Consider the following 27,339-nt stretch of genomic DNA (forward strand, 5'->3'; position numbering starts at 1 on the left):
CAGGCAGTGTGAGCAAAAATACAAAACTCAAAATCACCTGGCACAAATGCTGACAGGTGAGGCAGCAGGAGTGTCTGGGCGTGGATGACAGGTGAGGCTTTCTTTGGCCGAAAGCTCCAATCACATACAACAACGAGAACCCCGACGGTGGCTGTCGGCTCCATCTGTCCACCCGGGCTTTCCTCAGCGCGCCCTGTGCGCGTTCACGTGAAAAGGGGCGTTTAGGCGCCATTTGACGTCATTTCCGCAGAAAAATGGTCCAATTACGTGCCGCTTATTTCAGCCAAGAGGAGCAGATTGTGATCATAGAGAGCCATGAAGAGGTCAGACCGATAAGAACAGCTAAAATCAACACTGTTTCTACAAACAAGACGACAGATCGTGTAAGGTAATATAATGTTAATACAGCTGATACAATATAACATATCATATAAATTTAATTCCCTCCCTGACATTGTCTCACAATAAAGGATACATGGAGATCACTTACATTAGAGCCAAATCAAAGTGAAATTAATTTGATTTGTTTTACTTGTGATAAATAAATAAATATTTTTTTTCATTGGTGTTCTATTAGTTGTAGTGCCAGCAGGGCAAATCTGGACCAAGCACAAGAATATCATCCAAAGTGGTGTGTATTCATCACTCTTTTACTGTGGAAGATACACCGTGTAACACATTACGTATTATCTGAAGCAAACAAGAAGAAAAATGAGAGGAGAAAGAGTGGAGGGGCCCGCTGCAGCAGATTACACAGCCTCAGAGGAGCTGGATCATGGAGGGGATACAACGGGGTGTTCGGTCAGACCGTGGAGCTGGCAGCTCCCAGCAGCTATTCTTCGTCCAGGGGATGCATAAGTGCTTTGGTGGTAAAATACTAAATGCATACTTATTGTTTCTCAGATGAGAAAAGTCTTAATCTAATTTACAGTTGAAGGAGACACTGGTGTTGCTCAAGCTGCTCACACACCCTTGCTGACCCCCACACATAGTTAACTGCCAAAGAAAGTTGTCATGTACTCTCATTTTTGTTTGCTGTGTTGAATCCACTTTATTCGTTTCTCTTAAAGTGTTCCACAGGTGGAGATCAATGATTAGGAGACATTTTCAGTGTATTGTACATTGTATCAGGTACATTTGGCGTAGATATTTTAATAACCTAAATAAGGATTTAAAATACATCTTTTTAAAATTATAAATATGTTTTTTGCTCATTAATGTCACAGGAAGGGGGTATTGTGCAACCCTCCCCTCAGCCTGTGGCCTCCACCTCTAGGCCCACAGAAGAAAAACAAGTGGTAAGGGTTTTATCATTTCAGTCCTGTGCCTACTTTTTTAAAGTAATCCTGACCAAGAACACAGTACACCAACATAAAAGTCTATCTCACTCATCTCTCATCTCTGTTGCTTGAAAAAAATCAAGAAACAGAAACTTGAGATCGAGCAACTGGAGTAAAGGGAAAAGGATACTGCAGTAAATGCTACTTTGAAATGTTTTGTTAAGCATGATTGACATTTTATACTTGTGACCTTTCCTCTTCCCAGGAAAGGCAGAACTGTAATAAATAATAAAACACATCCTGTGACTGGCGGTGCATGGCTTCCTGTGGTCGCATTCCCTCCACATGGTTCAACAACACTGCATAAGTAACATCTTCCCTGAGCTGAGAATCTGTACCGCTCATAGAGAGGATCTCCCTCCGAAGAGCAGCTGTAATAATACGGTCACCCAAATCCCCGACGAACGGGGGTACCGTGTTCAAGCAGGGGCGGCGCCTTTAATTGCGGACTTTAACCCGAAAGTCGGTTTGTTTGTTTGTGTGTGTTCGCAGCAGAAGTCAGTTGAGGAGAAAGCCACCTTCGTGCCACGGGAGCGTCTTTTAACTCAACACAGCTGGCGAAAACACTAATCCCGCTTCATACTACGCCCCTCAGGACAGCTGCAGTCAGAGGAGAGCATCAACAGCAGCACACCAAATGGATCTTCTGGATACATTCGCTTCCTTTTCCTCCCCGAGTCCCACCATCCTGTTGGGCGGCGTCTTTACCCTGCTTGCCCTTTACCTGATTTCTACGAGCTTCACCTTTAAGGAAAAGGGAAAAGAGCCTCCAGGGCCAAGGCGTCTTCCTGTGCTTGGCAACCTTTTACAGCTTGACCTCAAGAGGCCCTACCAATCCCTGTGTGAGGTAAGTTGAACACTCCTAATCCAATACAAAACTATGTTGAAACATGACAAACTAGTTTAGATATTTTTGCTAAAATATTCACAATCTTTTAATCTCCCAGCTATCGAAGAAATACGGGTCCGTGTACACGGTTTATTTTGGATCCAATAAAGTGGTGGTCCTGGCTGGATACCAGGCAGTCAAAGAGGCTCTGGTTAACTATGCAGATGAGTTTGGAGACAGATATATCTCGCCTATATTTTATGATACCGCTCAAGGTCATGGTATGGCGCCCTTTCCAAAACCTTGAATATACTTTTAAATATTTGCAGAACTTTGAATTTGTTTGATATCAGAATTTTTTGGGTTTTTTTTTTTTTTTTTTTTTTTTCAGACAAAGAGATTTGTTTGTAACTTGCATGTTCAACAGGAATTTTGTTCGCAAACGGAGATTCGTGGAAGGAGATGAGACGATTTACCATCACTACTCTCAGAGACTTTGGTATGGGCAAAAAAATGGCTGAGGAGAAAATCTTGGAGGAGTCCCTTTATCTGATCCAAATGCTTGAGAAGCACAAAGGTAGGAGGTTAAAATATTCTGATGTACAAATATCCACATAAAGTTGGTGTGAGGAACCTGTTATGAGGGGATATTTCTTAACTTATCAGGAAATATAATTGATGGTCTGTCAAATAATGACCAACTTTCAGAGTTTTAAATTTTGACTCTAAGTTGTACTCTGTTGTACTTCAGCTTGATCATTTAATTGTCTATCTGTCTCATAAAGGAAAACCACTGGACACAAGTTGTCCTTTGAATTACGCAACATCCAATATCATCAGCTCGATTGTGTATGGAAGCAGGTTTGAGTACGATGACCCCAGATTTACAAACATGGTGAAAAGAGCAAATGAGACGATCCGTTTGACAGGTTCTGCATCAATCCAGGTAAGCTGGATGTGTGCAGCTGAAGCTTTTGAAGTTGGATATAATTACTACTTTATGGCAAAAATCGAATGAACAACACGATCGAGTTGTTTGTCTCTGTAAAATGTAGCTTTAAAAACAGATGGTAACTGCACAGACTTGGCAATAAAAAATATTAACTTATCTTTTTACATTAATGGGGCACATGGAAAGAAAATGAGCTTTTTAATGTGTAAAAAAAATATTTTTACATTTCAATGAAAGCATGTACCTGCTTTGTTGTTTGGAGCACAATGACTTAAAGAATATCTGTCCTTCTCATTGTTGTGTCACAGCTTTATAACACATTTCCCAGGCTGGTCAGGTGGACAAAAAATCGGCAGCTGATTTTAAAAAACGCAGAAATGAATTTAAAAGACATCAAAAATTTGGTCACACATCTGAAACAGACACTGAACCTTCACTCATGCAGGGGGCTTGTTGACTGTTTTTTCCTCCGCAAGCAGAAAGAAGAGGTGAGGCACATTTTCTGTTCTTCGTCCTACACAAAACACAGCACTGTTGCACATGCCAATCAATAACCAGGTAGATGTTTTTCTTTTAGGAGTTGTGTGTTGTGAACTCTCATTTCAATGAGAAAAACTTTATATTCACAATATCAAACCTGTTTGCTGCCGGTACTGACACCACAGCGGCTACACTGAAATGGAGTTTGCTGCTTATGGCCAAATATCCACGAATACAGGGTAAGGACAGAAATGAACCCCTAACCTGAACCATTTGACCTTTGGGGGGAAAAAATTGACAAAAAGGTTAAAGGGGAGAACATGAAGAAAGAAATATCTGAACATATTTTTGTTGTTTTTACATTATAATGAATGATAATGAAGCCTTTTACAATGACACTGCAGACAAAGAAAATCAGTTTCTTATTTTGCGGCTGCAGACCAGGTCCAGGAGGAGCTGAGCAGAGTGATTGGAGACCGTCAGGTCCGTGTGGAAGATCGCAAAAACATGCCTTACACAGATGCTGTTATCCATGAGACACAGAGATTTGCCAACATCGCCCCCTTGGCTATTCCTCACAAAACCGCTCGAGACGTCACCTTTCAGGGTTACTTCATCAAAGAGGTCAGTTTTTCACATTGGATTCAATACTCCTTCACAGGTTGTCTTTGGTGGTTCGGGCATTGATAAGTACTCTCATTCTTCCTCTACTTTTGCCTCCAGGGAACTATTGTGTTTCCTCTCCTTTGTTCTGTCCTCACTGATCACACTCAGTGGCAGAGCCCACACACCTTCAACCCTTCCCACTTCCTGGATGGGGAGGGGAAGTTCATCAGGAGTGATGCCTTCATGCCCTTTTCTGCAGGTATAACAGCTCTGTCAGATGTTTGATCATTGCAGATAAGAAATAGTTTCCATTGGAATACACATGATTGCTCTTCCTTCTTGTTGCAGGTCGCAGAGTGTGTCTTGGAGAGAGTCTGGCAAAGATGGAGCTCTTCCTGTTCTTCACCAGCCTCCTCCAGCGTTTTCGCTTCACTCCTCCACCTGGAGTTACAGAAGATGAACTGGATCTGACTGCGGCTGTGGGCTTCACCCTCAGCCCCTCACCTCACAAGCTGTGCGCCGTTAGTCGTCAGTGAATATCCTGTCAATGGAATAAATAAATAAATGGCCCCGCTCACATTTTTTGTTTTTAACGTCTAGATTGCATACTACTTAACAGAGACAGCTGTCATGTCCCTCTAAGAGAACTAGTAAATCTGTGTGGATGAGTATTATGTTTCAGTGTGCTTTAAAAACACCTGGCACAGCTAAGTAAATATATCTGAGATTATATGAAAGGAAATTTCGGCCTAGGCCTATTATATCTGATGAAAGCACTACCCAGTCAGCACACCCACACGGGGCCCAAACGGGGTGCACTTGGGCTGATGTGTGGGGTCCAACTAATTTGGTCCTCAGTTTCCCTAGAGGCCCCACATGTGTTAGCCCAAATGGGTTAATGATGGGCCCTTGATGGGCTCCATATATGACCCATATGAGCAACCCAGATTTCTCCCAACTGCGGCCTACAGGATTCTGCTTGTATGGGTTCATGATGGGACCCAGCTAGGTCTTATCTAGTGCTCTCATGGGCCACAGCAGGAATATATAGGCTACCATGCTATTCTGTGTGGGTTACCTTATTTTACAGCAAACTCTTAAATACAATTGTGAAATTGACCTGCTATATTTAAAAATACACCAATGTGTGAAATGTGTTGCTTTAAAGAAGAGAGACCAGTAGTATAGTTCATGAAAAGAGAAAGTAAATGAATCAACCATTTGCCAAAGTCCAATGAGGTTCTCTCCTTTTTCAGCTAGAATCTAGCCTATAATACCTGTTGCCATGGTGAATCGTAATATTGGGGCTCCATTCATGATGTCTTTTTTCTAATCGTGGTGAATGTGCTCAACTTCTTTGAACCGACTCAAATCAGCTGTTCTCGAACTGGAAACTCAGAGGCAGTCAGTGCTTCTCCATCTTTTTCTGTCACCCCTCACTTTGCAGCATTAGCTGCTGCGGTGCTTTCACCTGAACTTGTCCGGTAAATCCTGGGGGGTGTGGGAGGCCCCCGGAAGGGAGACGCTTTGCGACCTAGAGACAAATGTAGAGTTTACTTCAGCGTTCAGCTGTGTGAACTCACTGATGAACTCCCTTTTTCACCCTTCCTCATTCTCTTCTTGAAACTTGAAGCTCGACTCGACAGAGCTGCACATTCCCACACAATGAAGTGGTTTAAACCTGTGCTAAGACTTAAGGTGTATTCATGTTTACAAAACCCAAAAGAACACACACACACGCACATCAACAACGAAAAGGAGGAGGGGACTGTCAATGTTCGCTTTCACGCAGATACAGCTGGGTCACGGCCAGCTATAACCTTTAGGACCCTGTTTGCATTTCCCACTCTTTGTGGGTGCAACAGTAGTGCAGTTGGTCTGGTAAGTTTTAAGTTTTTTGATATTTTAATCAAACAGTGTTTATCGCCGCAGGCACAGCTTTGACATGTCAACTCCGTCTTCCCATTCTAACATTCTTATTAAAGAGTTTTGAAACAAATGTTATCTTTTTAGTTCAGGTTAGCAGGGTAGCTAACAACTGGGGGAGGAAGTTTGACTTCACTGTACAAGTAGCATTTGCTAAATAGCATTTATTTATTTAGTGTGTTCACAGGCAGTCAAGGGAAAAGTGACTGAGTCAGAATTCAGTTTAAAGCAAAACGCAAAGCGTGCTGTGACAAGCCATGTCTTCCTTTTTTTTTTTTTTTTTTTGTTAGTTCATGCTTAAGTTCTCTGTGAGAACACCACAACATCTGTGTTAATCGAAGGAGTTGGAGAGAAGCTTCATGGTGATCATACGATCATGTTGGAAAATCTTCTTCACTCGCCCATTTCAGTCTCCCTGTTGGCGTCCATTGTAGGCCTGCTGGTCCTCCACTTTCTTTATTCAACCTTTACCTCCCAAGATAATCAGCAGGAGCCTCCAGGACCAAAACCTCTTCCCCTGCTTGGCAACTTACTTCAGTTGAATCTGAAAAGAGTCGACAGCTCTCTCTTTAATGTGAGAAATGTTTCACAAATGTTGTCTTTGTAAGTCGGGAAATTCATTTTCTTCTTTATGACTGAGTCTTCATCCACTTCACACTTTTAGCTGTCTAAAAAATATGGACCAGTGTTCACAGTCTACTTTGGACCTAAGAAGGTGGTAGTTCTGGCAGGATACAGGGCAGTCAAACAGGCTCTGGTCAACCAGGCTGAGGAGTTTGGAGACAGAGAGGTCTCTCCCATATTCCACGATTTGAACAATGGACACGGTAAGAAAATGTTGTGAGATTTTCTTTGAGATATTCTTCTATTTCTTTTTTTGTATGAAAACAAGTTGCTTCCACTGGTTTTCAGGGATAATATTTTCCAACGGCAACTCGTGGCAAGAGATGCGGCGTTTTGCTCTGACAACGCTGAAAGATTTTGGGATGGGCAGAAGGATTAGTGAAAGAATGATAATTGAGGAATGTCACTACCTGACAGAAGATTTTGAACAACACAAAGGTAACTGACAGAAACTTCAAGCATTGGCAGAGATATGGGCTGCAGTACACCACTCAAGCTCTGAATGTTATAGGCATATCATTTTGTACTGCTAAGAATGCATTTGTTAAAGTTTTCTTTTTTTATTTATATTAGGCCAAATTGAATTATTGCTATGAGATACATATTAATCTGCATAGTATTTATTTTTCCTTGAATAACTTTTATCTGACCTTCATCCTTTCCCTCAGGTAAAGCGTTCAACAACACTCGGGCAATTAACTATGCAGCTTCAAATATTATGTCTACTTTCTTGTTTGGGAAGAGGTTTGAATACACAGACCCTGACCTCCAGAGAATGGTGGAAAGAGATCATGAGATTATTTACCTGACAGGATCGCCTTCCATCCTGGTACTGTCGAGTGACGTGCTGATTGCAGCTTTATTTGTATACACCATACATATTAAAGTACATAGGTTTTAGATATTAAATATATATTGCTGTTGAATCCATGAAATATTTCATAGAATTGAAAACAAAACCAACATGGATTCATGCCTCTTAATTGTTACAGCTCATAATCATTTCTTTTAATGGTGCATTATTCATTTTTACAGATATACAACTTATTACCCTGGCTGGGCCCTTTCCTTAAAAACTGGAGAGATTTGATGAAAATTATGAAAAACCTTAATGCCTCCACAAGAAGGATAATATCTGATCTGAAGGGAACTCTAAACCCTGAGACATGCAGATGTTTTGTTGACGCTTTTCTGAGCCGTAAGCAAAGTTTGGAGGTGAGGTGTCCCACAGATATATACTCTTTGATGAAATCAAACAAAATGACTGTTTGTCCATATGTCCCATTCTATATCTATCTATCTCTCTATCTCTATCTATCTATCTATCTTTTAGTGAATTATGTGACTTTGGGGAGAAGGAGCAGATTGCAAATATATCCAAAGTGTATTTTTTCTTTTGTGGAGACAAACAACCATGAGGCACCAATTCATCTTTTTCTGTCTTGCTAGGAATCTGAAATTAAGGATTCGCACTACCATGATGACAACTTGTTGCACAGTGTGACAAACTTGATTGCAGCTGGTTCCGATACCACAGCAAATACACTTCGATGGTGCCTTCTTTTCATGGCCAAATATCCTCATGTTCAAGGTGCAAAAATCACATCCCTGGGCTCGTCTTATGACGCTCACAAAGAAAGTGGGGTTAAAGTAGTATAAATTATTTTTATCAAATTAAATCTATATTCCACGTACATTCAGACCAGGTCCAAGACGAGCTGGGCCGGGTGGTTGGAAACCGTCAGGTCCGAGTAGAGGACCGGAAGAACTTGCCTTACACAGACGCCGTCATTCATGAGTCACAGAGACTTGCCAATGTCGTCCCCATTGCTGTTTCCCACAAAACCAGCAGAGAGGTCAACTTCCAGGGTTATGGCATCAAGAAGGCCAGTTTGTCAAGTCAATCCAAATTCACATAAGACTTTATTTGTTGGATGTGTTTTCCCATTATGGGTTCTTTTATTCAAAGAGCTGCCTCCTCCTTTCACCTCCAGGGAACGACTGTGTTTCCTCTCCTCACTTCTGTCCTGTATGATGAGAGTGAGTGGGAGAGCCCGCACACTTTCAGCCCTTCCCACTTCCTGGATGAGGAGGGTAAATTTATTCGAAGAGATGCCTTCATGCCATTTTCTGCAGGTATAACATTGTTGACTTTTGTCTTTTATGATGACGTACGTCATGTTCAACTCAGCTGCAGCTCCTTGTTCTTGCAGGCCGCAGGGTGTGCATTGGAGAGAGCCTGGCCAGAATGGAGCTCTTCCTGTTCTTCACCAGCCTCCTCCAGCGCTTTCGCTTCACTCCTCCACCTGGAGTTACAGAAGATGAACTGGATCTTTCTCCACTTGTGGGCTTCACCCTGGCTCCTTCACCTCATGAACTGTGTGCTGTCAGACGCCAATAACAAAGACAGAGGACACTTCTTGACTGCCAATTTATGCCACAGTGTGTGTGAGAACCGCCACAGTGCTCATATGCACTTCATTCAATCATCTATCTTTTAAAGTAGTAGTCATAAAGTTTATATCTGTCTATGAAATTAATCTCATTATCATGCGTGCGATCATAAACATTAACTTCTTCATTGGACACGGTCTGTATGGTGGTCTGAACTGCTAGTAGAAAGTAGTGATGGGATAGTTTGGATATTTATACTGACTCATGTCTTTTCATCTTGTTCAGTAAAATGGAAAAATCCTTTTTCAAGTCTTTCGTTCATTGGAACCAGCATGACGCTGTAGCTGTCATTTGAGTAATGACTGCCGAGCAACAGAATTGACTCAGAATTGACTCACCCATCACTAAAATCAAAATCAAAAATCAAATCCGATTTATTTATATAGCACCAAATCATAACAAAGTCACAGACCAAACTCTTGTTGAGTTTCTAAACCTTTCATCATCTAATCTCTATCTAATATAGCTAAAATATATATTTAACACTTCAATGGGCAGAGCTGTAGAGTCTGCTATTCTTAATCTTAAACTTTACCACTGTATCAGTGTTGGTTGTTGATAGAAAAATATATATACTGTCTTACTTACTAAATGGCCCCACTCACATTTTTTGTTTTTAACCTCTAGATTGCATACTACTTAACAGAGACAGCTACAGCACATGTGTATTTTTATACTTACTGCAAAGCTGTTGTGGACTTTTCTTCAAACTGTACCAAAATTAGTTTTGTAAAATTGTAAAAACCACAACATTTATTCGCTGTAAACAAATTTTGAGTAGAGGGGTTTACAGGATCAGGAACAGCAGAGAGTCATAGTCATTACTGTGATGTGGGCATACATTTCGTTAGCAAAGGCTAGCATGGTTGGGTTAGTGTATCAGTTGGTGGCGTATGGAAACTGGCTCATAGGGTTAGGTTTGGCTGTTGGATTAGTATTTCTGTGGTACTGCTGGAGGTGTAGAGTTACTGTTGTTAATGCCGTTGAAAAGATGGTGAAAAGGCGACTTACCAAAAATTTAGTGCCTTCACGGCTGGACTGCCCAGTGAAATTCAAACTCAACATTTCAAGGTGGCTCCCAGCCAGATTAATGAAAGAAAAACCAGTTGGATCAAGTGGAACAATTCTCAGGGGAAAATGCCTTTACAATTTGTGACAATACAAACTGAGCACTAGCTGTCCATGTCAAGTTTTGTCTTGTACCCACAATTAAAGGTGCACAATGTATGTTCCCAGTGTAATGACATTGAGATTTATCATGGCATAGCCTGCTTTATGTCTGCTACTATTAAAAATACTACTTCTAATAATAGTTGTATAGTAATAGTAATAATATGGCGCCTGGGGTTCATTTCAGAAAGCAGGTTCTGTTTAAATTCTGAGTTTGTTAACCCTGAACTGAGGGAAACTCTGAATTTTCTGCTGCATAAAGTGAGGTAACTTCTCTCGCCCTTCCTGGCTGGCTGGGAGAAGGTTTTCTTCAAGAAAGCTGGAGCTTCACCTGTCATGTCCCTCTAAGAGAACCAGAAAAACTGTGTGGATGAGTATTATGTTTCAGTGTACTTTAAAAACACCTGGCATAAAATCTTTGGCATCCTCTCATGTACTTGATGTACTTGAATAGTTACAGCTACAAGGGTTTTTGTTGTGGCACAAGTCTCCACAAGGCAGCATGTGAGCAAAGTGTGAGCAAAAATACAAAACACAAAATCATCTAGCAGAGGCACAGAGACGTCGGGCGTAAGAAAAACTAGAAAATTAGGTTTTGGTCATAGATTGTCCAAAAGGGCACAATTACCACAGGCTCGACCTCAAAACACAATCTGTCAAAGGGGGATGGTCAACTGACAGGTAAATGAACAAACAAGCAACAGATGAGACAAGAGCAGGTTGACAAGCACTGCAGGAGGAGTGTCTGTGGGTGTGGATTACAGGAATCAGCCGTATCTAGGACAGCTGCTGTCAGAGCAAAACGCCTAGTGTTCATGCAGTCAGAGGAGAGCATCAACAGCAGCACACCAAATGGATCTTCTGGATACATTCGCTTCCTTTTCCTCCCCGAGTCCCACCATCCTGTTGGGCGGCGTCTTTACCCTGCTTGCCCTTTACCTGATTTCTACGAGCTTCACCTTTAAGGAAAAGGGAAAAGAGCCTCCAGGGCCAAGGCGTCTTCCTGTGCTTGGCAACCTTTTACAGCTTGACCTCAAGAGGCCCTACCAATCCCTGTGTGAGGTAAGTTGAACACTCCTAATCCAATACAAAACTATGTTGAAACATGACAAACTAGTTTAGATATTTTTGCTAAAATATTCACAATCTTTTAATCTCCCAGCTATCGAAGAAATACGGGTCCGTGTACACGGTTTATTTTGGATCCAATAAAGTGGTGGTCCTGGCTGGATACCAGGCAGTCAAAGAGGCTCTGGTTAACTATGCAGATGAGTTTGGAGACAGATATATCTCGCCTATATTTTATGATACCACTCAAGGTCATGGTATGGCGCCCTTTCCAAAACCTTGAATATACTTTTAAATATTTGCAGAACTTTGAATTTGTTTGATATCAGAATTTTTTGGGTTTTTTTTTTTTTTTTTTCCAGACAAAGAGATTTGTTTGTAACTTGCATGTTCAACAGGAATTTTGTTCGCAAACGGAGATTCGTGGAAGGAGATGAGACGATTTGCCATCACTACTCTCAGAGACTTTGGTATGGGCAAAAAAATGGCTGAGGAGAAAATCTTGGAGGAGTCCCTTTATCTGATCCAAATGCTTGAGAAGCACAAAGGTAGGAGGTTAAAATATTCTGATGTACAAATATCCACATAAAGTTGGTGTGAGGAACCTGTTATGAGGGGATATTTCTTAACTTATCAGGAAATATAATTGATGGTCTGTCAAATAATGACCAACTTTCAGAGTTTTAAATTTTGACTCTAAGTTGTACTCTGTTGTACTTCAGCTTGATCATTTAATTGTCTATCTGTCTCATAAAGGAAAACCACTGGACACAAGTTGTCCTTTGAATTACGCAACATCCAATATCATCAGCTCGATTGTGTATGGAAGCAGGTTTGAGTACGATGACCCCAGATTTACAAACATGGTGAAAAGAGCAAATGAGACGATCCGTTTGACAGGTTCTGCATCAATCCAGGTAAGCTGGATGTGTGCAGCTGAAGCTTTTGAAGTTGGATATAATTACTACTTTATGGCAAAAATCGAATGAACAACACGATCGAGTTGTTTGTCTCTGTAAAATGTAGCTTTAAAAACAGATGGTAACTGCACAGACTTGGCAATAAAAAATATTAACTTATCTTTTTACATTAATGGGGCACATGGAAAGAAAATGAGCTTTTTAATGTGTAAAAAAAATATTTTTACATTTCAATGAAAGCATGTACCTGCTTTGTTGTTTGGAGCACAATGACTTAAAGAATATCTGTTCTTCTCATTGTTGTGTCACAGCTTTATAACACATTTCCCAGGCTGGTCAGGTGGACAAAAAATCGGCAGCTGATTTTAAAAAACGCAGAAATGAATTTAAAAGAGATCAAAAATTTGGTCACACATCTGAAACAGACACTGAACCTTCACTCATGCAGGGGGCTTGTTGACTGTTTTCTCCTCCGCAAGCAGAAAGAAGAGGTGAGGCACATTTTCTGTTCTTCGTCCTACACAAAACACAGCACTGTTGCACATGCCAATCAATAACCAGGTAGATGTTTTTCTTTTAGGAGTTGTGTGTTGTGAACTCTCATTTCAATGAGAAAAACTTTATATTCACAATATCAAACCTGTTTGCTGCCGGTACTGACACCACAGCGGCTACACTGAAATGGAGTTTGCTGCTTATGGCCAAATATCCACGAATACAGGGTAAGGACAGAAATGAACCCCTAACCTGAACCATTTGACCTTTGGGGGAAAAAATGGACAAAAAGGTTCAAGGGGAGAACATGAAGAAAGAAATATCTGAACATATTTTTGTTGTTTTTACATACTCATACATTTATGCATTTCAAGAGTTATTTGTACACGTATTTATTTTTGCATTGCTATATTTCTATATGTTGAAATACAAAAATAAGCTTAAAACGTTATTTCACAAATAAATGAATAAATGTGAAAATCCAGTAATTTAACTTCAAATATTTTATTTGGTTTATATTCAGGTCATTGACAGCTGGTTAATAGCATTTATTCAAACAATATTTGAATATTGTAGAGCACCTTTTAATTATAATGAATAATAATGAAGCCTTTTACAATGACACTGCAGACAAAGAAAATCAGTTTCTTATTTTGCGGCTGCAGACCAGGTCCAGGAGGAGCTGAGCAGAGTGGTTGGAGACCGTCAGGTCCGTGTGGAAGATCGCAAAAACATGCCTTACACAGATGCTGTTATCCATGAGACACAGAGATTTGCCAACATCGCCCCCTTGGCTATTCCTCACAAAACCGCTCGAGACGTCACCTTTCAGGGTTACTTCATCAAAGAGGCTAGTTCTTCACATTGGATTCAATACTCCTTCACAGGTTGTCTTTGGTGGTTCGGGCATTGATAAGTACTCTCATTCTTCCTCTACTTTTGCCTCCAGGGAACTATTGTGTTTCCTCTCCTTTGTTCTGTCCTGACTGATCAGACTCAGTGGCAGAGCCCACACACCTTCAACCCTTCCCACTTCCTGGATGGGGAGGGGAAGTTCATCAGGAGTGATGCCTTCATGCCCTTTTCTGCAGGTATAACAGCTCTGTCAGATGTTTGATCATTGCAGATAAGAAATAGTTTCCATTGGAATACACATGATTGCTCTTCCTTCTTGTTGCAGGTCGCAGAGTGTGTCTTGGAGAGAGTCTGGCAAAGATGGAGCTCTTCCTGTTCTTCACCAGCCTCCTCCAGCGTTTTCGCTTCACTCCTCCACCTGGAGTTACAGAAGATGAACTGGATCTGACTGCGGCTGTGGGCTTCACCCTCAGCCCCTCACCTCACAAGCTGTGCGCCGTTAGTCGTCAGTGAATATCCGGTCAGAGATGTATAAATGGCCCCGCTCACATTTTTTGTTTTTAACGTCTGGATTGCATACTACTTAACAGAGACAGCTGCTAAACCTTTCATCATCTAATCTCTATCTAATATAGCTAAAATATATATTTAACACTTTCACTTTTCTTCAAACTGTACCAAAATTAGTTTTGTAAAATTGTAAAAACCACAACATTTATTCGCTGTAAACAAATTTTGAGTAGAGGGGTTTACAGGATCAGGAACAGCAGAGAGTCATAGTCATTACTGTGATGTGGGCATACATTTCGTTAGCAAAGGCTAGCATGGTTGGGTTAGTGTATCAGTTGGTGGCGTATGGAAACTGGCTCATAGGGTTAGGTTTGGCTGTTGGATTAGTTTCTGTGGTACTGCTTGAGGTGTAGAGTTACTGTTGTTAATGCCGTTGAAAAGATGGTGAAAAGGCGACTTACCAAAAATTTAGTGCCTTCACGGCTGGACTGCCCAGTGAAATTCAAACTCAACATTTCAAGGTGGCTCCCAGCCAGATTAATGAAAGAAAAACCAGTTGGATCAAGTGGAACAATTCTCAGGGGAAAATGCCTTTACAATTTGTGACAATACAAACTGAGCACTAGCTGTCCATGTCAAGTTTTGTCTTGTACCCACAATTAAAGGTGGACAATGTATGTTCCCAGTGTAATGACATTGAGATTTATCATGGCATAGCCTGCTTTATGTCTGCTACTATTAAAAATACTACTTCTAATAATAGTTGTATAGTAATAGTAATAATATGGCGCCTGGGGTTCATTTCAGAAAGCAGGTTCTGTTTAAATTCTGAGTTTGTTAACCCTGAACTGAGGGAAACTCTGAATTTTCTGCTGCATAAAGTGAGGTAACTTCTCTCGCCCTTCCTGGCTGGCTGGGAGAAGGTTTTCTTCAAGAAAGCTTGAGCTTCACCTGTCATGTCCCTCTAAGAGAACTAGTAAATCTGTGTGGATGAGTATTATGTTTCAGTGTGCTTTAAAAACACCTGGCACAGCTAAGTAAATATATCTGAGATTATATGAAAGGAAATTTCGGCCTAGGCCTATTATATCTGATGAAAGCACTACCCAGTCAGCACACCCACACGGGGCCCAAACGGGGTGCACTTGGGCTGATGTGTGGGGTCCAACTAATTTGGTCCTCAGTTTCCCTAGAGGCCCCACATGTGTTAGCCCAAATGGGTTAATGATGGGCCCTTGATGGGCTCCATATATGACCCATATGAGCAACCCAGATTTCTCCCAACTGCGGCCTACAGGATTCTGCTTGTATGGGTTCATGATGGGACCCAGCTAGGTCTTATCTAGTGCTCTCATGGGCCACAGCAGGAATATATAGGCTACCATGCTATTCTGTGTAGGTTACCTTATTTTACAGCAAACTCTTAAATACAATTGTGAAATTGACCTGCTATATTTAAAAATACACCAATGTGTGAAATGTGTTGCTTTAAAGAAGAGAGACCTGTAGTATAGTTCATGAAAAGAGAAAGTAAATGAATCAACCATTTGCCAAAGTCCAATGAGGTTCTCTCCTTTTTCAGCTAGAATCTAGCCTATAATACCTGTTGCCATGGTGAATCGTAATATTGGGGCTCCATTCATGATGTCTTTTTTCTAATCGTGGTGAATGTGCTCAACTTCTTTGAACCGACTCAAATCAGCTGTTCTCGAACTGGAAACTCAGAGGCAGTCAGTGCTTCTCCATCTTTTTCTGTCACCCCTCACTTTGCAGCATTAGCTGCTGCGGTGCTTTAACCTGAACTTGTCCGGTAAATCCTGGGGGGTGTGGGAGGCCCCCGGAAGGGAGACGCTTTGCGACCTAGAGACAAATGTAGAGTTTACTTCAGCGTTCAGCTGTGTGAACTCACTGATGAACTCCCTTTTTCACCCTTCCTCATTCTCTTCTTGAAACTTGAAGCTCGACTCGACAGAGCTGCACATTCCCACACAATGAAGTGGTTAAACCTGTGCTAAGACTTAAGGTGTATTCATGTTTACAAAACCCAAAAGAACACACACACACGCACATCAACAACGAAAAGGAGGAGGGGACTGTCAATGTTCGCTTTCACGCAGATACAGCTGGGTCACGGCCAGCTATAACCTTTAGGACCCTGTTGGCATTTCCCACTCTTTGTGGGTGCAACAGTAGTGCAGTTGGTCTGGTAAGTTTTAAGTTTTTTGATATTTTAATCAAACAGTGTTTATCGCCGCAGGCACAGCTTTGACATGTCAACTCCGTCTTCCCATTCTAACATTCTTATTAAAGAGTTTTGAAACAAATGTTATCTTTTTAGTTTAGTTTAGTAGGTTAGCAGGGTAGCTAACAACTGGGGGATGAAGTTTGACTTCACTGTACAAGTAGCATTTGCTAAATAGCATTTATTTATTTAGTGTGTTCACAGGCAGTCAAGGGAAAAGTGACTGAGTCAGAATTCAGTTTAAAGCAAAACGCAAAGCGTGCTGTGACAAGCCATGTCTTCCTTTTTTCTTTTTTTGTTAGTTCATGCTTAAGTTCTCTGTGAGAACACCACAACATCTGTGTTAATCGAAGGAGTTGGAGAGAAGCTTCATGGTGATCATACGATCATGTTGGAAAATCTTCTTCACTCGCCCATTTCAGTCTCCCTGTTGGCGTCCATTGTAGGCCTGCTGGTCCTCCACTTTCTTTATTCAACCTTTACCTCCCAAGATAATCAGCAGGAGCCTCCAGGACCAAAACCTCTTCCCCTGCTTGGCAACTTACTTCAGTTGAATCTGAAAAGAGTCGACAGCTCTCTCTTTAATGTGAGAAATGTTTCACAAATGTTGTCTTTGTAAGTCGGGAAATTCATTTTCTTCTTTATGACTGAGTCTTCATCCACTTCACACTTTTAGCTGTCTAAAAAATATGGACCAGTGTTCACAGTCTACTTTGGACCTAAGAAGGTGGTAGTTCTGGCAGGATACAGGGCAGTCAAACAGGCTCTGGTCAACCAGGCTGAGGAGTTTGGAGACAGAGAGGTTTCTCCCATATTCCACGATTTGAACAATGGACACGGTAAGAAAATTTTGTGAGATTTTCTTTGAGATATTCTTCTATTTCTTTTTTTGTATGAAAACAAGTTGCTTCCACTGGTTTTCAGGGATAATATTTTCCAACGGCAACTCGTGGCAAGAGATGCGGCGTTTTGCTCTGACAACGCTGAAAGATTTTGGGATGGGCAGAAGGATTAGTGAAAGAATGATAATTGAGGAATGTCACTACCTGACAGAAGATTTTGAACAACACAAAGGTAACTGACAGAAACTTCAAGCATTGGCAGAGATATGGGCTGCAGTACACCACTCAAGCTCTGAATGTTATAGGCATATCATTTTGTACTGCTAAGAATGCATTTGTTAAAGTTTTCTTTTTTTATTTATATTAGGCCAAATTGAATTATTGCTATGAGATACATATTAATCTGCATAGTATTTATTTTTCCTTGAATAACTTTTATCTGACCTTCATCCTTTCCCTCAGGCAATTAACTATGCAGCTTCAAATATTATGTCTACTTTCTTGTTTGGGAAGAGGTTTGAATACACAGACCCTGACCTCCAGAGAATGGTGGAAAGAGATCATGAGATTATTTACCTGACAGGCTCGCCTTCCATCCTGGTACTGTCGAGTGACGTGCTGATTGCAGCTTTATTTGTATACACCATACATATTAAAGTACATAGGTTTTAGATATTAAATATATATTGCTGTTGAATCCATGAAATATTTCATAGAATTGAAAACAAAACCAACATGGATTCATGCCTCTTAATTGTTACAGCTCATAATCATTTCTTTTAATGGTGCATTATTCATTTTTACAGATATACAACTTATTACCCTGGCTGGGCCCTTTCCTTAAAAACTGGAGAGATTTGATGAAAATTATGAAAAACCTTAATGCCTCCACAAGAAGGATAATATCTGATCTGAAGGGAACTCTAAACCCTGAGACATGCAGATGTTTTGTTGACGCTTTTCTGAGCCGTAAGCAAAGTTTGGAGGTGAGGTGTCCCACAGATATATATTCTTTGATGAAATCAAACAAAATGACTGTTTGTCCATATGTCCCATTCTATATCTATCTATCTCTCTATCTCTATCTATCTATCTATCTTTTAGTGAATTATGTGACTTTGGGGAGAAGGAGCAGATTGCAAATATATCCAAAGTGTATTTTTTCTTTTGTGGAGACAAACAACCATGAGGCACCAATTCATCTTTTTCTGTCTTGCTAGGAATCTGAAATTAAGGATTCGCACTACCATGATGACAACTTGTTGCACAGTGTGACAAACTTGATTGCAGCTGGTGCCGATACCACAGCAAATACACTTCGATGGTGCCTTCTTTTCATGGCCAAATATCCTCATGTTCAAGGTGCAAAAATCACATCCCTGGGCTCGTCTTATGACGCTCACAAAGAAAGTGGGGTTAAAGTAGTATAAATTATTTTTATCAAATTAAATCTATATTCCACGTACATTCAGACCAGGTCCAAGACGAGCTGGGCCGGGTGGTTGGAAACCGTCAGGTCCGAATAGAGGACCGGAAGAACTTGCCTTACACAGACGCCGTCATTCATGAGTCACAGAGACTTGCCAATGTCGTCCCCATTGCTGTTTCCCACAAAACCAGCAAAGAGGTCAACTTCCAGGGTTATGGAATCAAGAAGGCCAGTTTGTCAAGTCAATCCAAATTCACATAAGACTTTATTTGTTGGATGTGTTTTCCCATTACGGGTTCTTTTATTCAAAGAGCTGCCTCCTCCTTTCACCTCCAGGGAACGACTGTGTTTCCTCTCCTCACTTCTGTCCTGTATGATGAGAGTGAGTGGGAGAGCCCGCACACTTTCAGCCCTTCCCACTTCCTGGATGAGGAGGGTAAATTTATTCGAAGAGATGCCTTCATGCCATTTTCTGCAGGTATAACATTGTTGACTTTTGTCTTTTATGATGACGTACGTCATGTTCAACTCAGCTGCAGCTCCTTGTTCTTGCAGGCCGCAGGGTGTGCATTGGAGAGAGCCTGGCCAGAATGGAGCTCTTCCTGTTCTTCACCAGCCTCCTCCAGCGCTTTCGCTTCACTCCTCCACCTGGAGTTACAGAAGATGAACTGGATCTTTCTCCACTTGTGGGCTTCACCCTGGCTCCTTCACCTCATGAACTGTGTGCTGTCAGACGCCAATAACAAAGACAGAGGACACTTCTTGACTGCCAATTTATGCCACAGTGTGTGTGAGAACCGCCACAGTGCTCATATGCACTTCATTCAATCATCTATCTTTTAAAGTAGTAGTCATAAAGTTTATATCTGTCTATGAAATTAATCTCATTAGCATGCGTGCGATCATAAACAATAACTTCTTCATTGGACACGGTCTGTATGGTGGTCTGAACTGCTAGTAGAAAGTAGTGATGGGATAGTTTGGATATTTATACTGACTCATGTCTTTTCATCTTGTTCAGTAAAATGGAAAAATCCTTTTTCAAGTCTTTCGTTCATTGGAACCAGCATGACGCTGTAGCTGTCATTTGAGTAATGACTGCCGAGCAACATGGTTTGCTTCACTTGGCATAATTCACAAGTTTGCTTTTGTTAAACTACTGAGCACCCTTTGGGGCCATAGCCTACTGAAGTTGAAATGACTGATTACTTCATCTGCAGATCATTAAAAAATTTCTCATTCTAGGTGGCTCTTCACTTCAGCCTACCTGGTCACTGAAGACTTACGAACGAGTCATACAAAAGATTTGTTCAGAATGAACGGATCTTTCGTGAACGACACACCTGTAATGGCTGCAGGTGTCACTAACTTCACGTTCCTCAGAATTGACTCACCCATCACTAAAATCAAAATCAAAAATCAAATCAGATTTATTTATATAGCACCAAATCATAACAAAGTCACAGACCAAACTCTTGTTGAGTTTGTAAACCTTTCATCATCTAATCTCTATCTAATATAGCTAAAATATATATTTAACATTTCAATGGGCAGAGCTGTAGAGTCTGCTATTCTTAATCTTAAACTTTACCACTGTATCAGTGTTGGTTGTTGATAGAAAAATATATATACTGTCTTACTTTGCAAAGAAGTCCAGTCTGGTTCCTACATCTTTTAGGGGACTCCAGTGGGATGAGTGGATAAATTATTTTAACCCAGGCCATTTTCAATACAATGAAGAAAATTTTACCTATGATGAACGGTACCTATGATTTGTTTGTTATTCCAAAAATAAAATCAGATTAAACAAATTTATTTGAATATAGGGCAGTACTTGTTTCAAGCTCAAGGACTTGTATTGGAGAGAACCTGGCCAAGATGGAGTTCTTTCTCCTATTCACCTACTTGAACCTGGACTTAAAAAGGACGAATTGGATCTGACATCCGTTTTTGGGTGTTATCCTTAATCCTTCACCTCATGAGTTATGTGCTATCAGCAGGGTCAGATGCTGCTGCCTCCTGCTGACAAATTTGACAATAATCCATCGTGGAAAAGGAAGCAGGAAATAATATGAACTGTACAATTTATAAGCTTCAGCTTTAGACGATGAATATCCTTATTTCAAGTTAAGTTAAATGCACAAGTTAATCATGACTCCAAAATTATTACACGTTGAAATTGGAATCTTTATTATTACACTCTTTCATTTCGTAGAGAAGTATGAAAAGTAACAGTTTGCACTGCCAGTCCTAGTTGTACAAAATCAATTGATACAAAATAACTGAGGATTTTCACAAAAGTTTTCTTTAAGTACCTGCACAAAATACATCACTTTGTCTAGGTTCCTGCCTCTGATAAAGACACAACCACATTTGTACTTAAGTATTGGAATACCTTTATTCTATTGCTTTTTGTGCTCTCTTGGAAATAAATAAATAAATACTAATAAAAAAATGCTACAGCACACATTAATTGTAAAACATATGTTTTCAATAATTATACCAATGACAGTCTAGAGCACATCTAAGCCCCTGTTGTCCCAAAACACTGGAGTTCTCTATGGTGCTTCCACTTTGATAATATTAATCTGCTGATCCTGCCCAGAGTGATTTGAGTTCATTATCAGCTCAGTGGAAACACTGCAGTCCTGGAGACTACTTGCTGAGCAGCTGCTTGGAAAATCGGATGATTTGCTATCTGATATTCTGTAACTCTGAGACTGGGACTGGTTGTATGTAGATGTGTAGGATTGTGTGTAGGGCGGTATGAGTGTTTGACTGCTCTGATGTGTGTATGCAGCTGCATACGCTTGTACTTGTGGAGGTGTGTGTGTAAGTGGGAGGTTGTCTGCGTTGCTACATGGTGGAAACCCATTCATGCTTGTCGGGCTCAGTCCCGACAGTTTAAAGGCCTCCACATTTTCTAAACTCTCTAATGAGTTGTAGTTTGGTTGGGTTTGGCTGCACTGAGTGTATGTGCCTTGATTAAAGCTAAAGGTATCTTGACTGTAAGAGGTAGATACAGAAGGTGTTGGCAAATCAGAGGGGGATGGAGTTTTGTTTTGCTGCTGTTGAGAACTGATACAGGGTCCCAGTTTGGAGACAAGACTCTGTAAAGTGCTGAGGATCTGCCTCTGAATGTGTGTCTGCTGAGACTGCTCTCTCTCCAAGCGACACTGCTGCTCCACCAACATCTTCACTGCCAGGCCCAAGCTGCGCACCTCGGAGCCAAGGGTGTGTATCTGCTCTTGTAGGCCGCCTCTCCCTCCAGCGTCCTGGACTGCCTGCTGTGGGCTTGGGTTCCCTTCGCTACGAGTAGCACTCTGGCCTCCAGGAGTCTGTAAGCGAATGACTGCTCCTCCAGGAGATGAGGATGTTAATGGAGCTGACGGCCGATTAGGAAGACGGAAGCCAATCCGAGGAGGAGGGTGCAGGGAACGGACAGACAGACCTGGTCTCTGTGTCAGAAAACGCCTCTGGACACTGCCTGCTCCAGGTTGACCCTCTATAACAGTCTGTACAACGTTCAAAAGATGTCTTTAAAGTTACAATGAAATTTTACATAAACATTAAATATCAAATTTATCAGGACTCACCTTTTCAGTGGTCAGGTCATACGTTTCAGGCTGCTGAGGTATTGCATTTCTCACATCACTTGAGTGATCTCTCCTCAGCAATGATGCCATCTGATGGTATGACTGTTAAAAACCAATTAATGCAGGATAAGAATGACAGACAATATGACGCTTTTAGTTTTTGGCAAAAACTGTCATGCTGTAGAATAATGCCAAATATAACACCTAATTAATATGACTAGAAAGAATTTTAAATAGGTACCTTCACCCTGTGTGACAGTGCTTTGTCCAAAAGCCTCTTTCGAGCTGCCAACATTGAGTTGGTGGCAGGTGAAGGTGTGACTCTCCTCCTCGTGAATGCTCCAGTACCTGTTATTGCGGAAGACACAGCACCTGTCTCTGCTCTTGATGCAGTGGACTGGGATAATGTTTGTTGGCTGTTCTGTGCAAGGGAGGTGACGCTAACAATCTGGATGTCATTTTCTTCCTTATCTCCTTCGTGCTGCTGTTCTGGCCTGGTGCCTCCACTGGTCTCCTTATACCCAGATGACTTTGCCTCTGGATTTGCAGATGTTTGTTTTGTAAAGTCTGTGGCTGCTGTGAAGCCACCATGGTGAGATGCATCACGTATTAAGTTCTGGAGATGAATGGTACTCCAGTTGTCCTGTACTGACCCGGCTCGAGCTTGGACCTGTGCTACTGTTTTGCTGCTTCCTGCCTCCACAGGTCTGACCCTTCCTGGTGGCCTGCCCTGGAACTCCCTTAGGAACAGGTAGATGGCCTGGGCAGAAACCTTGATGTTCTCCAGCTCCAGCACAGCTTTGATTTTCCGAAAACTCAAACCAGCTTTCCGCAGCTCCACCACTTTGTGTTTGGCAGCATCATCCAGCCGACCCATGGCCTCTCAACCCAGAGCAGCTCTGTAACTCAGGCAGTTAATCTCTAGAGGAATCATAATAAAAACTGTAAATGACACATGTTTAACAAAGAGAAATAAAATCACTAAATGTTAAGGTCATGACATATTCATAGTATAAATACAGCCTTATGTTTTTGCCATCGTGCCAAAAAATCAGCTTAATTTTTTTTAAGAAGCCATTTTGAAGTTAAAGTTTTTTGTACATCTTATGAAACCATGTTGTATTTTATTTGACTTTATCACATAAGAGCCATAAACAACAGGGACAAATTTACACGTTTTATTTAGGCTTTTGTGATTGGGATGAGACAGTAAGAAGATGATAATATAATAACAATTGTTCTGTCACAGTATGTTTTGCTTGATACATCAGTGACTAGCCGACGAGGTTGTTATTTCATTTGACTTTACTTTACAAACATTTCATGGCGTAATCCAAGAATAACAAGCAACAACAAAATAACGGAATAACACAATTTAAATATGAGTTTAAATTTTCCACCGGGCACTGTTAGTCTGTCGGATCTACAGATTAATGCAATAATACTTTGCACTGTGGCGGCAAGGGTACATCGGCAGTAAAGTAATGAGATGTTCAGCCAGTTAGCTGCGCCGGCTAACGATAAGAGTCAGTCCCATTCATAAAGTGAAGGACTCACCGACACGAGAAGCGATTGATTGTTGTGTCCTATTCCGTCAAATGAATTCAGGTAACATGGTCATATGCGTCGACTTGCCATAGCTAACATCTAAACAGATACACACCGACACCGTCAACGAAAACAAACAAATGAGTTGTAAGTGGCGCTCAGACTCTTACGTAACGTCCGCTTTTGTCGTCATCATCCAGCGACGTTCTCTCAGCCCTCGAGTGCTCGGAGCGAAATCACTTCGTTTGAAAGAAATGTAAGTTTAGCCATCTTTTAGCCTTTTTTGAATTCCATACATTTGCAGCATGGTGTTTATCCACTGTGAAAAAAACGTGCCGTGTTTCGTGGTTGCGGGTGAACTCGATAAATGGCGCAATTCTGTATAAACAGCCGTCTCAGTTGCCGGCTGCCTGTTTCTTGTTTGGAAGGAAATCAATGGCGGCGAGTTTCTGCTGCTAGCGGTAAAGTTGGGAAAGTTGAAACGCTTTGTTTGTTATCGGTAAGGGGTGCACTTTATTTTTATGTGAACTAGAAGTTTACACTTCCAACTTAAGTGAAATAATCTCTAAATCAATTTTTTTTTAAGAATTGTTTGTTTTAATAAAGCGCAATAGAAAAAATATAGTTATGTATCACTGTCTTTTGCATGCAGTTTGTGGGAGGTTTTTCCCAAAAGAGGGCAATTTGAAGACAATTCGTTGTTTTCTGATTATATACATTATACAAATAATTATAAAAATGTATCATCTTGAATAAGATCTAATAGCATTTTACATTCAATTTTAGGGCTCCATCTCCTACAAAGAGGAAGGAGGTAGAAAAAACAAAAGACAGAGGCAAGGAAAAGAGTGGCACCAAAGAAGGAGACAAGGAAAGAGGACGCGATAAAGTAAGGAAACGCCGCAGTGCTTCCACTGGCAGTAGCAGCAGCAGGTTTGTTCCAGTACTTTTATTCTTTTATAGGTTAAAAAACATTACTGAACAGGTTCAGAATTTGTTCCACTAAATAACCGTTTAATTTGAAATTATGTATGTGACATAATCAAATTTAATATTTAGCAATTTATTTTTGGTTGTTTTTTTTTTTTTTTTTGTTGTGACCAGGTCCAGATCCAGCTCTTCAAGCAGCAGTTCTGGTTCCAGTTCAGGGTCCTCAAGTGGATCCAGCTCATCTGCTTCCAGTCGATCTGGTTCTTCAAGCTCACGCTCCTCGTCCTCGTCCAGCTCCTCTGGGTCCCCAAGCCCCAGCCGCAGACGCCACGACAACCGCCGTCGCTCACGCTCTGCGTAAATTACTTTTTCTAAGGCAGAGTTTGAACAGTATATGCGTATTTGTTTGTTGAAATTGTGATGAATTTGATATTTTATTCCCTTGTAATTCTAAAGGTCAAAAACGCAGAAGAGGGGAGATGATAAGGAACGAAGAAAAAGAAGCCCAAGCCCCAAACCAACTAAAGTCCATCTGGGGCGGCTGACCAGGAATGTTACCAAGGTGAGCAGAGAAAACGTTTCATAGCTGTGGGTATGTCTCTGCTGCTTTCAAGCTGTTATTCTTTAATTAGAGGGTTTCTAACAAGTTTCATTAATAGATTATAAGTAAAGATGGATGTAACCTCTGTTATGCCACTCATAATTTTATGAAGAACAACATTGAAGCTCAGAGTGCTCTGATTGTTGTCAACATTTTGGTAGTGCCTTATTCCATGTAATTCAAGCATTTCAAAGCAGCATGCTCTCAATGATGTAAAATTTTAAAAGTAATTATTAAAATGACTAAGATGTATAAAACGTTCACCCACAATGCAGTTGTTATGAAGGTTGAAATTTAAAGCTGGTAAAAGTTTGTACATTATGAAACTACCTCACACAGCATGCTATGCAGAAAATCATATTTGGCATTGTATAATTAGATTGATAAAATACATAAATATAGTATGATAAAATAATTTCTGACATTGGATTTGTCTTATTTTCAGCAGTTTTTTTTTTTTTTTTTTTTTTAAATATGTTCTAGAGTAGAATTCTTAACTACGCACGTTATCAAGGAATTTGGTATCCACTATTCTGAAAAGTGTTTGTTTGTTTTGTACAGGACCACATCCAGGAGATCTTTTCCACTTATGGAAAAATAAAAATGGTTGAAATGCCTGTTGACAGGCTCCACCCTCACCTGTCCAAGGGCTATGCTTATGTGGAGTTTGAGACTCCTGAGGAGGCCCAGAAGGCCCTAAAACACATGGATGGAGGTAGGCCAGGGTGTTTGTCTCAGTGCCTATGTCTTGTAGTATTCCCCCTGGCATTTGTGATGGATAATTTTCTGTGTTATTTCATTAATAGGGCAGATTGATGGACAGGAAATCTCTGCATCTGCTGTATTGACTCAGCGAATCCGCCCTCCACCTCGTAGACCCTCCCCACCCCGCCGAATGCCCCCACCACCACCAATGTGGCGGCGTAGCCCACCACGCATGAGGAGGCGGTCAGTCTCATGACCTTATTTTTACAAAATATATTGGACATTCAGTAACAATGTTGCTTTTATTTGGACACCATTTTTCACTATGCTTATTATCTGCATGCAGACCACAAATGTTTACTTTCTTGTGTTCATGCAGGTCGCGCTCTCCAAGGAGACGATCCCCAGTACGTCGCCGCTCTCGCTCCAGATCGCCTGGTCGCAGGCGTCACCGCTCTCGTTCCAGCTCCAACTCCTCCAGATAGATCATTTAGATTGACAAAAGAGCTGGATTATCTGTATTGACAGTTTACAGGGTCATCAGAAATAAAATTATCTGCTTTGTAGTCAGCATAAAAATCTGCCTGTGCGTATGAAGTGGATATTTTTGTTCATTTTAAAAAATTTTCCAAATTGTGATTTTTTTTTTTTTTTTTTTTTACATCTGTTGATCCCATGAAGCAGCTGAGTTTAGATTCCCCTGAGAGCCTCCCATTTTTCCTCTGCAAGTGTATTTTCTTTCTAACATGTACTGAATTTTTAGACAATTTTGACAAATAAATATGATGAAACGTGTCTCATAGTTCTGTCAGTTCAAGATGCTGAGCAGTGTTAGGTGTGAACATCATGGCTTTGTGTTGGCATGACCTGCTTACTCAACATTGCCATAGTGTGGCCACAGTTCAGAAACATTTCCTCCCTAGGCTGCTGATTTTCACCATGTTTTTATACAACAGCACAGTGCTGCTCATTGCTATCTCACTGCAGCTGGGCACCTTCTTCCTGCTCAGAAGAATTAACTGCTTAGAGAAATGGATTCTGGGAAATGGTATACATCACTTTGTGAAGAACAGGAAGAACAGAACGATCACTTAATGCCTATAGATAATTTTAAAAGGAAGTGGAGAAAGGTATACAAAATGTTCAAACTATGTAAAGGATAGGGACTTTTCCATTCTGCTGTTGACCCAGAGCTGCAGATACAGTGTTGGACTGTA

General features: G+C 40.9%; 6 protein-coding genes across 6 annotated transcripts; 5 read left to right on the forward strand and 1 right to left on the reverse strand.

Moving 5' to 3' along the window:
- Positions 1–1,603: 1,603 nt before the first annotated feature.
- On the forward strand, positions 1,604–14,920 carry LOC115047921 (cytochrome P450 2K1-like). Its single transcript, XM_029509146.1, has 10 exons — positions 1,604–1,952; positions 11,209–11,443; positions 11,544–11,706; positions 11,848–11,997; positions 12,206–12,366; positions 12,681–12,860; positions 12,950–13,091; positions 13,530–13,714; positions 13,814–13,955; positions 14,045–14,920. The coding sequence occupies exons 2-10, from the start codon at positions 11,234–11,236 to the stop codon at positions 14,230–14,232; spliced, it is 1,521 nt and encodes a 506-aa protein (XP_029365006.1). The 5' UTR covers positions 1,604–1,952; positions 11,209–11,233; the 3' UTR covers positions 14,233–14,920.
- LOC115047922 (cytochrome P450 2K1-like) lies at positions 1,947–4,818 on the forward strand. The gene is made up of 9 exons (XM_029509147.1): positions 1,947–2,187; positions 2,288–2,450; positions 2,597–2,746; positions 2,955–3,115; positions 3,430–3,609; positions 3,699–3,840; positions 4,041–4,225; positions 4,325–4,466; positions 4,556–4,818. Exons 1-9 carry the CDS (start codon positions 1,978–1,980, stop codon positions 4,741–4,743), a joined length of 1,521 nt encoding a protein of 506 aa, XP_029365007.1. The 5' UTR covers positions 1,947–1,977; the 3' UTR covers positions 4,744–4,818.
- Positions 5,959–10,420, forward strand: cyp2k16 (cytochrome P450, family 2, subfamily K, polypeptide16). The gene is made up of 10 exons (XM_029509148.1): positions 5,959–6,088; positions 6,424–6,707; positions 6,798–6,960; positions 7,046–7,195; positions 7,426–7,586; positions 7,793–7,972; positions 8,207–8,348; positions 8,459–8,643; positions 8,752–8,893; positions 8,971–10,420. Exons 2-10 carry the CDS (start codon positions 6,510–6,512, stop codon positions 9,156–9,158), a joined length of 1,509 nt encoding a protein of 502 aa, XP_029365008.1. The 5' UTR covers positions 5,959–6,088; positions 6,424–6,509; the 3' UTR covers positions 9,159–10,420.
- A 229-nt stretch (positions 14,921–15,149) lies between the features above and the next one.
- On the forward strand, positions 15,150–19,782 carry LOC115047924 (cytochrome P450 2K1-like). The gene is made up of 10 exons (XM_029509149.1): positions 15,150–16,435; positions 16,774–17,057; positions 17,148–17,310; positions 17,396–17,546; positions 17,760–17,913; positions 18,120–18,299; positions 18,534–18,675; positions 18,786–18,970; positions 19,079–19,220; positions 19,298–19,782. Exons 2-10 carry the CDS (start codon positions 16,860–16,862, stop codon positions 19,483–19,485), a joined length of 1,503 nt encoding a protein of 500 aa, XP_029365009.1. The 5' UTR covers positions 15,150–16,435; positions 16,774–16,859; the 3' UTR covers positions 19,486–19,782.
- Positions 19,783–20,908: 1,126 nt separating this feature from the next.
- LOC115047920 (uncharacterized) lies at positions 20,909–24,092 on the reverse strand. The gene is made up of 4 exons (XM_029509144.1): positions 23,896–24,092; positions 22,580–23,259; positions 22,339–22,440; positions 20,909–22,257 (listed from the first exon to the last, which is right to left on the reverse strand). The coding sequence occupies exons 2-4, from the start codon at positions 23,213–23,215 to the stop codon at positions 21,301–21,303; spliced, it is 1,695 nt and encodes a 564-aa protein (XP_029365004.1). The 5' UTR covers positions 23,216–23,259; positions 23,896–24,092; the 3' UTR covers positions 20,909–21,300.
- Positions 24,080–26,894, forward strand: rnps1 (RNA binding protein S1, serine-rich domain). The gene is made up of 7 exons (XM_029509153.1): positions 24,080–24,142; positions 24,673–24,819; positions 24,991–25,173; positions 25,273–25,378; positions 25,979–26,132; positions 26,224–26,365; positions 26,502–26,894. Coding segments are annotated over exons 1-7 (840 nt in total). The 5' UTR covers positions 24,080–24,140; the 3' UTR covers positions 26,608–26,894.
- Positions 26,895–27,339: the final 445 nt, after the last annotated feature.

This window comes from Echeneis naucrates, chromosome 8, assembly GCF_900963305.1.
Source record: "Echeneis naucrates chromosome 8, fEcheNa1.1, whole genome shotgun sequence".
Classification (NCBI taxonomy): Eukaryota; Metazoa; Chordata; class Actinopteri; order Carangiformes; family Echeneidae; genus Echeneis; species Echeneis naucrates.

What these genes read in the sequence shown, in the direction of transcription:
- LOC115047922 (XM_029509147.1), top strand. Translation starts at nt 1,978, where the DNA reads ATGGATCTTCTGGATACATTCGCTTCCTTTTCCTCCCCGAGTCCCACC. An exon ending in TGATACCGCTCAAGGTCATG is followed by an intron (nt 2,451 to 2,596) that starts GTATGGCGCCCT and finishes CATGTTCAACAG; the next exon opens with GAATTTTGTTCGCAAACGGA. An exon ending in AGGGTTACTTCATCAAAGAG is followed by an intron (nt 4,226 to 4,324) that starts GTCAGTTTTTCA and finishes TTTTGCCTCCAG; the next exon opens with GGAACTATTGTGTTTCCTCT.
- cyp2k16 (XM_029509148.1), top strand. Translation starts at nt 6,510, where the DNA reads ATGTTGGAAAATCTTCTTCACTCGCCCATTTCAGTCTCCCTGTTGGCG. An exon ending in TCGACAGCTCTCTCTTTAAT is followed by an intron (nt 6,708 to 6,797) that starts GTGAGAAATGTT and finishes TCACACTTTTAG; the next exon opens with CTGTCTAAAAAATATGGACC. An exon ending in CAAATATCCTCATGTTCAAG is followed by an intron (nt 8,349 to 8,458) that starts GTGCAAAAATCA and finishes ACGTACATTCAG; the next exon opens with ACCAGGTCCAAGACGAGCTG.
- LOC115047921 (XM_029509146.1), top strand. Translation starts at nt 11,234, where the DNA reads ATGGATCTTCTGGATACATTCGCTTCCTTTTCCTCCCCGAGTCCCACC. An exon ending in CCTACCAATCCCTGTGTGAG is followed by an intron (nt 11,444 to 11,543) that starts GTAAGTTGAACA and finishes TTAATCTCCCAG; the next exon opens with CTATCGAAGAAATACGGGTC. An exon ending in TGATACCACTCAAGGTCATG is followed by an intron (nt 11,707 to 11,847) that starts GTATGGCGCCCT and finishes CATGTTCAACAG; the next exon opens with GAATTTTGTTCGCAAACGGA.
- LOC115047924 (XM_029509149.1), top strand. Translation starts at nt 16,860, where the DNA reads ATGTTGGAAAATCTTCTTCACTCGCCCATTTCAGTCTCCCTGTTGGCG. An exon ending in CGATTTGAACAATGGACACG is followed by an intron (nt 17,311 to 17,395) that starts GTAAGAAAATTT and finishes ACTGGTTTTCAG; the next exon opens with GGATAATATTTTCCAACGGC. An exon ending in CAGGCTCGCCTTCCATCCTG is followed by an intron (nt 17,914 to 18,119) that starts GTACTGTCGAGT and finishes TCATTTTTACAG; the next exon opens with ATATACAACTTATTACCCTG.
- LOC115047920 (XM_029509144.1), bottom strand. Translation starts at nt 23,215, where the DNA reads ATGGGTCGGCTGGATGATGCTGCCAAACACAAAGTGGTGGAGCTGCGG. An exon ending in CACTGTCACACAGGGTGAAG is followed by an intron (nt 22,441 to 22,579) that starts GTACCTATTTAA and finishes GGTTTTTAACAG; the next exon opens with TCATACCATCAGATGGCATC. An exon ending in ATGACCTGACCACTGAAAAG is followed by an intron (nt 22,258 to 22,338) that starts GTGAGTCCTGAT and finishes AACGTTGTACAG; the next exon opens with ACTGTTATAGAGGGTCAACC.
- rnps1 (XM_029509153.1), top strand. An exon ending in ACTGGCAGTAGCAGCAGCAG is followed by an intron (nt 24,820 to 24,990) that starts GTTTGTTCCAGT and finishes TGTTGTGACCAG; the next exon opens with GTCCAGATCCAGCTCTTCAA. An exon ending in CGCCGTCGCTCACGCTCTGC is followed by an intron (nt 25,174 to 25,272) that starts GTAAATTACTTT and finishes GTAATTCTAAAG; the next exon opens with GTCAAAAACGCAGAAGAGGG.